Source organism: Condylura cristata, unplaced genomic scaffold (assembly GCF_000260355.1).
Source record: "Condylura cristata isolate star-nosed mole 26May11 unplaced genomic scaffold, ConCri1.0 scaffold00034, whole genome shotgun sequence".
NCBI lineage: Eukaryota > Metazoa > Chordata > Mammalia > Eulipotyphla > Talpidae > Condylura > Condylura cristata.
The window spans coordinates 13,893,858-13,901,328 of record NW_004567135.1 but is presented as its reverse complement, the minus strand read 5'-3'; the positions used below and the strand labels follow the sequence as shown (position 1 = coordinate 13,901,328).

General features: G+C 55.7%; 3 protein-coding genes across 5 annotated transcripts in view; 1 reads left to right on the top strand and 2 right to left on the bottom strand.

Moving 5' to 3' along the window:
• USP5 (ubiquitin specific peptidase 5 (isopeptidase T)) overlaps nucleotides 1-1,063 on the bottom strand; it is a 12,772-nt gene extending 11,709 nt beyond the window's left edge. The window contains exon 1 of one of the 2 annotated variants that reach the window (XM_004692899.2): nucleotides 839-1,063. In XM_004692899.2, the coding sequence (XP_004692956.2) occupies nucleotides 839-1,048 (210 nt within the window). In that variant the 5' untranslated portion in view covers nucleotides 1,049-1,063. The remainder of the gene's footprint in view (nucleotides 1-838) is intronic. The other variant, XM_004692900.2, reaches the window with a different exon arrangement.
• Nucleotides 1,064-1,285: 222 nt separating this feature from the next.
• CDCA3 (cell division cycle associated 3) lies at nucleotides 1,286-3,830 on the top strand. 2 transcript variants are annotated; one of them, XM_004692898.2, is made up of 6 exons: nucleotides 1,286-1,420; nucleotides 2,069-2,243; nucleotides 2,505-2,634; nucleotides 2,900-3,193; nucleotides 3,311-3,414; nucleotides 3,537-3,830. In XM_004692898.2, exons 1-6 carry the CDS (start codon nucleotides 1,401-1,403, stop codon nucleotides 3,690-3,692), a joined length of 879 nt encoding a protein of 292 aa, XP_004692955.2. In that variant the 5' UTR covers nucleotides 1,286-1,400; the 3' UTR covers nucleotides 3,693-3,830. The 2 variants fall into 2 exon arrangements, with proteins under 2 accessions (XP_004692955.2, XP_012588102.1); XM_012732648.1 differs by lacking the exon at nucleotides 1,286-1,420 and adding an exon at nucleotides 1,827-1,875.
• A 1,009-nt stretch (nucleotides 3,831-4,839) lies between these two features.
• The window catches only part of GNB3 (guanine nucleotide binding protein (G protein), beta polypeptide 3), a 7,151-nt gene continuing 4,519 nt past the window's right edge, over nucleotides 4,840-7,471 (bottom strand). The window contains exons 10-11 of the mRNA XM_012732649.1: nucleotides 6,179-6,395; nucleotides 4,840-5,360 (exon numbers count right to left, since the gene is read on the bottom strand). Of these exons, the coding sequence (XP_012588103.1) occupies nucleotides 5,254-5,360; nucleotides 6,179-6,395 (324 nt within the window). The 3' untranslated portion in view covers nucleotides 4,840-5,253. The remainder of the gene's footprint in view (nucleotides 5,361-6,178; nucleotides 6,396-7,471) is intronic.

Here is a 7,471-nt window from a genome sequence, read left to right as displayed (position 1 = left end):
GGGCCCAAAAGCTGGCTAGGAAGGGAGGTACCGGGTGGAGCCTGCAAAACGTGAAGCACGGTGTGGGTGGTGGCTTTGTCTAACTAGTCAAGAGTGAGCGCTGGATGGAAAAGGAGCCTGAGGATCCTCCAAGAAAGAAGCCTTCTCTCTGGGGACTCTTTAAAAGGGCCTTCCTCTGCGCTCTGGGATGAGTGGCAGAAAGAGAGGGGGCTGCGGCCACAGTGCACCTCAAAGGAGAAACGACTAGAGCTTTTCTCTCCTCTTTCCTCCCCTCCCTATCACCCACCTCCCCGCCCCCTGTCCACATTAGCCTTGGGTGGAGGCTCTGGAACTCGGCCTTTCTCAGAACCGGTTTTCTTGACGGCCACTTCCAGACCACTAGGCGCCTAGGCACTGCAGTTCCCACCCTCCAACCCCAAACCTGACCCAGAACAGTGGGGGGTCGCCGCATCCCTCCCACGCAAGACTACAAAACCCGGAGAGCCACGCGCGCCAGACAAGACCAACTCCCAAGCTTGCGGAGGGGTCGCTTGGGGGATGTAGTCCGCCGATCGTGCTGCGCCTCTTGTTTAGAACAGCAAAGAAGGAGTGAACGACTACAATACCCACAATCCTCCACGAGCCACAGGGTCGAAGAGGCGGACGCGATGGCTTCCGGGGGCGGTAGTCACATGCCAGCTCCGGCTAATTAAAAGCAACGGCAGGGAGCAATGTGGGAGACTACAAGTCCCATGGTGCATCGCAGGGAGGCGGTAGCCCAAGCTTTGCAGGCCCCGGCAGAATGACCAGGGCGATGGAAGGCAGTCGTGCTCGCTGCGGGCGTGGGGAAGGGGCTTACCGGTGTGTCGAAGGAGAAGGCGCACTCGTCTTTATGGACCCGGTCTCCAGCTTTAGGGACCCGGATTGTCGGTAATACTGACAGCAGCGCCTCCTCACTCAGCTCCGCCATGACACCGGCAGCTGCTCCTCCACACACAGCGGCTCCCACCGTTCCTAGTCCCCCACCCCCTACTCTTGCGGTCCAATGAGCGCTACTCGTTAGGTGCATGCGCTGAAGGGAAGACGCGCGAGAATGGCAGTTGGACCGAGCCTGCTTACTAGTGCTCCGCCCTCTGCCCTGCTCTGACCAACGCCAATGAAAAGCGCCTCTAAGGCAATCGATGGCCCGAAGAACCAATCCCACTCTTCCAGGACAGAGCGCTTGTAGAGCAGCGAGGCGGGCCCGGGGGGTTTGGCTGCTCGGACTCTGGGAGCCCCGCCAGGGCCTTCGCGTGTCTTCTATTGAAAAGCAGAAACTGACGGTTGTTTAAACCAATCAGTCCCAGAAACTTTCCCGAGGACTCGTCCAATCGGAAAGTCGAAGCGCAGCTGTACTGCTGGCATTTGAAAAGGTTTACCCAATGAGGCCGAGCTGGAGAGGGTTAGTGTCGAGTGATTGCTAACTCCGTCCACCAATAAGGCTGACTAGCTCGCCTCAGCGAAATCCCGAGCTCCGTCTCCGGCTGGAGGTGCACTTAGGAGCGTAACGATTCACGATGGCTTTTTAAGCCAAGTTGTTTGGTTTTGACACTGGAGATGTGAAAAGGCGAACTCGAACCTCCTTCGGCGTCTCAGCCGGAGACGGACAAACGTCGCCCTAACGAGGAGGCGTCGTCCCGCAGCCCAAACGGCGGCCCATTGGCCCCGGGGCCTCCAGGATGGCGTCCTCCCAGCCCAATGGCTCCCCGCACGGGAGGCGGGTCTCGGGGGGCGGCCTATGGGGCCTGCGTCCACTCAGCCAATGGGGTCAAGGCAGGGGCGTGGCGGGAGGTTTGAAACTCAGTTTGGGGAAGCTCAGCTCGAGCTGTGTGTACCCACAGGTTGGAGTTGGGCCGGGTAAGTGGGTAGCGTAATTGGCTGAGGAAGTTAGGGGGGCCGAGCTGCCCGAATGAGCCCCCGGTCAACTGTTATGGTCCCCGCAACGTCCTCCAGCCCAGCGGCCCGGAGGTTCCTCAGCCGGGAACCGGGATGATGGGTGGCCTGGAGTCTGGGTCGCAGAAAGCACTGAGACCTGAGTCACTTCTCGCAGGCACCCCCTCCTCGCCGGGGCCGGGCTCTGCCTCGCCCTGTGCCTCCTCATTGAGATGGGCTCAGCCAAGAGCGTCCCAATCACTCCGGTGGGGCCTCCGCTGCACAACAAGCATCTGGCCCGCGTAGCCGACCCGCGTTCGCCGAGCGCCGGCATCCTGCGCACTCCCATCCAGGTATGGGGGGAAGGGAGCAAGGAACTGAATTCTTGGGCGGCTCCTAACTTGCTTCTGAGAAGGTCCTCACGCCAGCCCCCACGCCCACCCCGAGCCGCCCCCACACTAACCTGAGGCCTTGTTTTCTACCTTCTCAAACCGGGTGGGGTAGCCTGAATGTCTGAGGGCCTTGACGTTGCTGCCTGGAGTATCAGCCTGAGGTGAGAGACCTGGGAGGGAAGAGTCAGGGCCCAGAATTGTTCTAGGCTTTGGTCCCGACAGGTGGAGAGCTCTCCACAGCCAAGCCTCCATGCTGGGGAGCAACTGGAGAGTCCTAATCAGGCCCTGGACTCTGATCCGCGCTCTCCTACTCTTGGCATTGCGCGGACACCGATGAAGACCAGCAGCGGCGGTGAGTGCCCGAGTGCTCAGCACTGGGAGTTCTGATAAGCTGTCCCCTAGTGCTCTTGGGTGGGGCCAGTAAAGCTGTCCTCTCAGGGGTGCTTCTCAGAGGAGACTCATCTCCCTCTCTTCTCAACACTTTGCCCCTTTTATCTTGATTTCTCCCCAACCTTTCGCCTACCTGAATGAACCCTGAGGCAGGTGGGTGTCTTCTCCCCCCTCACTGAATAGTTGGTATCAGAAGGTCACTGTCTCACCTCACTTCTCCCCCCCAGATCCCCCAAACCCACTGATGAAACAGCTGAGCGAAGTGTTTGAGAGTGGAGCCGCCAGGCTGAATCCCACCACAGAACCTGCTGCGCCCGTGGAGGCACCTACATCTTCTGGACTGGACTTGCCTCTGGGCAACCAGTTTTCCCTTGAGAACCAGACGTCACTTTGGAGCGAGACTGAGCTCTCCAAGCAGGGCTTGGAGGGCAAGGAGGAAACAGGACTGTCCTCAGATACCTCATTGGCCAACCAGGGCTCAGACAAGTCCTTCAGAGACTCTGAATCACCCAGATCTTCAGGTACAGAACTGACAGTGAGATACAGGAGAGAGATATTGGGGTGATGTTCTGGGGTAATGACCTCAGCTGTAAGAAGATGAACTGTAAGTCCCTAATTGTGGCCTTTACCTCTCCTAGGTTCTAAGTACGGTAGACGGAAACCAAAAGGCAAGGTACTGGGGAGGTCTCCCCTCACCGTCCTGCAGGATGACAACTCCCCTGGAACCCTGACATCATGGCAGGTAAAGGGAGAGGGAGAAAGCTTTACTAGGAAATCCACCACAGTGGGTGGGAGGTTTTTTGACTGGGATCTTCCTTTGGAACAACCACCTTCCTCCCCTCCCTCAAATGCTGCCTTTTGCAGGGTAAGCGGCCTTTCCCCCTGAGTGAAAATGTTAGGGACCTGAAGGAAGCGTCCATTCTGGGAGCCGGCGGACTTCCGAAAGCTGGAGGGCGCGCATGGGAGCAAAGTCAGGAACATGACAAGGAAAATCAGCACTTCCCCTTGGTGGAGAACTAGCCCTGTGATAGCCGATGCCCTCTCAGCCCTTCTTTCCCTGGGAGACTGGAAAAGCTCGATCTCTTCAACTCCCCCTAAGCTACCAACTGTGAGAGTTTTATTGAGCTTTTTTTGTGTCTGGCGTGTTTCTTGTGTGTATTAAAGGAAATTATTTCAAATGATTTTTTTTTAAGTGTGATGTCTATCCCTTGCACTGGAGACCTTGTGTTCCCTGGCCTGAGCCCCCATTTTCACCTCCACTAAAACTGCCAAGCCTCTCAATCACCTCGCTAAATTCTGGTCTTAGGCTGAGCTCTGTCTGTGGCTTTTCCTCTTGTTCTCCCTAAATGTTCACTTCTAGAGCGTTAGCTATCACTTAACCCATATTCTTACCTCACCTGGTCTTTCCCAGGTGTGTCGGTCTTATCCTGACCTTTATCCAGCTGCCCCGAAGCCACTTCAAAGTTAGTCTGTCCACAGTTGAATTTATGACGCCCCCCCAAAAGCTATTACGCACCCTCTGTTCCCTACCCTTGTGAATGACAGTATCGCCCACCCAGTTGCCCACACCCAAACCTTGGCTATCGCCTGGAACCCCTTCCTTTTCCAGCCCATATCCATCACTCGGTCACTAGATCCTCACAGCTCATTTTCTCCCTCTCCTTCTCCCTCTGTCCTATCTTGCCTTTCTTGCCTCAGACTCTCCTCCCTCTACTTACCCACCCACACTGCTGCTAGGGTAACCTTTCTGTGAAACCACTGGCCGTGTTACTGCTCTGCTACAAATTTCAGGATAAAGTCTAGACTCTTTAGCCATTCTGTAGACTTTTAGGCATTCAAGGTCTGTAACCACCTGACTCCTGCTCCACAGAATCCCCCTTACAAGCACACCTACACCTGCAGCAGCTACAGTGACTTGTGCGCACACAGCAACCTGGGGAACCTTCCAGCAACCTGGGGAACCCCCCTTCTCCTTACCCATTGCAAACCTTCCTTGGGGGAGGCTGGGGCTTCTGCCTTGATTCTCCTTTTCTGCCCACAATAGGCTGACCCTCAACCTTATCATCACATCTGTAATATATTTTTACTTAAGTGAGACCTGTGTCTTTTGGAACCTGAAGTGGGATGGAAGCCAAACAGCACAGGCATACCAGGGTGCTACACTTTATTGCAGGTGTTTCGGAAGCGAAAAAAGAAGGTAGAAAAGGAGAAAGAATGAAGGAGGAGGAGGAGGCTAAGACCGTCATGTCCAAGCCATAGTCATGGGGCCAAGCACCGGCTCTGGACAAGGGTGAAGGCTCTGGACAAGGGAGGGACCTCAGCTGTAAGCCTATTAGACCCACCAAGGGGTGAGAGGGGTCACTCATCCTTGCTCATGAAGGGAGGCATCAGGACCCTGGAGAGGAGAGGCCCTAGCAGGAAATGGGAGGTTTCTGCTTCCGTGTCCTGGGTACTGCTCCCAAAGACACAGTCCCCACTGCCCTGAAAGGAGAAAGCTGGTGGCTGGGGTAGAGAAGAGAGCCGTAAAGAAACTAGGCAGGGGGGCAGCAGTGGAGAGTATCCGTGGCCTTTTTCTTCCATCTCAGTTCCAGACCTTAAGAAAGCTGTCCCAGGAACCCGTGGCCACAGCCATCCCATCGGCTGTGACCCCCAGGCAGCTGACCCTGTTATCGTGGCCAGAGAGGATGCCTAGGAAAAGGGAAAGGAGTAAGAAAGGGAAAGGAGGCAGGCCGTCTCCCTGTGTGGATTTTGAGGGGAGCATATATGCCCTGTAGTTCCGGCCAGGCCAGGTTGGCTGGACATGACACCGCTCTGCCTCTGGTAGAGACTGGGAGAGGACGCGCTCCCAGGGGAGGGCTTCTCTCTAGAAGCTGAGAGGGGAGGAACAGGAGGGCTGCAGACAGGAGGGAAGGGTTGCTATGCCCTGAGAAAAGCAAGGGCACCTTGGAGGGACTGCAAAGCAGGGAAGGTAACCTTGGACCCTCTGTTCCCAAATGCGGAGACCGGGTCCCAAGAGCACTCAGAAACGAAGCATCAGATTTCAGATTTGGATCCTGACTCACTCTAGCCAGTCAGTCATTCAGCACCTGTCCTCTCCCAAGGAAGCAGCCACACTACCTGATTCAGACCTCTGGCCCAGGATAACCCGAGGCTGGGGGCGGCCCTCACGTCACTCCACAGTGCCCTGATTCTGCTCCCTGCATGCTTCCCAGAGATCGCCCTTCCCTCCAGTGGATACCCCCCACACGCCAGGGACCCAGAATTGACTGGATATCCCAGCTCCACACGCCTGGGGTGGCCCTAAGGAGCTGCTTTGGTAGAGAGCAGCCCTGGAGCGTTGGGCAATGGGGCAGCACCACTTAGCAGATGTTTCTTAAGAGACGAGGAGGCCCCAGGGCACTGGATTTCAAGGTAGAGCTGAGCTACCCAGGGGAGCTGTGAGAGGATCCTTCCGGCTTCAGTGGCAGTTGGTGGGGGGTGGGGGAGCAGGGGAAGCTGGCCCTTACCTACGCGCTCCCCTTTCATGGAGTCCCACACATTACAGTTGAAGTCATCGTAACCTGCGAAGAGCAGGCGGCCGCTGAGGGAGAAGGCCACGGACGTGATGCCACAGATGACGCTCTCGTGGGCATAGGTGATCAGCTCCTGGTCAGCCCGCAGGTCAAACAGGCGGCAAGTGGCATCATCCGAACCTGTGCAGATGGCCTCTCCGCTGGGGAAGAACTGGGGGTACAGGGGCAAGGGGGGTCTGAACTCAGACCTGGGCAGCCTGTTGCCTCTCCCACCCTTCCTGTCCCGTTAAACTGCTCTAACAGCTGCAGCATCACAGGCCACCACTGCCACTGATCACAGGCCACCAGCATGCTGGTAGCTTCCCTGCTGCCCTGCCTTCACTCGCTCCTCTCTGCCATACTGCAGGCGAGAGCACAGGCAGCTGGCCCAGGGCCACATGGTTATGGGGTGAAGCCTGGCCCAGATTCCCCGGGCTACACAGAGGCTAGGTCAGGGCCAGGGACAAACGCATAGCCTGAGTCTCATGAGGAAGCTTTAAGGACGACTCAGATGGAGGGACAGTACTGACAATGGGTTTGTCTCCTTCAGAAACATCAATGCCACAAAGAAAGGCAGCAAAATGGCACCAGTGTGAAGGAAACAAGAAAGATTTGGCACAGAAATGCAGGGCACCTTCGCAGACTTCATCTTGCTATGGATGTGTTTAAAATGATGGCTGACATGTGAATAGAGGGCCCTCCCTGGTGGCGAAATGGGTTGGGGTGCAGAGCTATGAGACTTTTTGCAGCCACTGTGGCACAAGTTCCATCATGGGCCAGGGAGGTGAACCCCATGGTGCAAGAGACCCCTCCTGACAGGTCTGCTGCTCCCCTCAGCAGTGTATTTCAGTATATCTGCCTGTTCTGCTCCCCACTCTGTCTCTGGTGAAGCCTCTCACCCACCACACCTCTGGCTTGTACCTTAGTTCTGTAAGCATGAATAATATAGCTTAAAAAAAATGTGAATACAGATTCTGGAGTATATACTCGGACATATACTCTAGAACATATGGAGTATTATGTCAATGCTAAATTTCCTGGGATTAATAACTATACAATGGCTTTGTTTTTAAAAACATACCTGAAAGTATTTGAAGGTAAAGAAGCTTGTGCCTGCAACTTAACTTTCGAAAAATAAGGGGAAAATATCAACAGAAGGGAGGTATAGCTACATGCAGGTATATGAGCCTGTCCATCCATTCCACCCATCCATCCATCCATCCACCCATCCATCCACCCACCCATCCA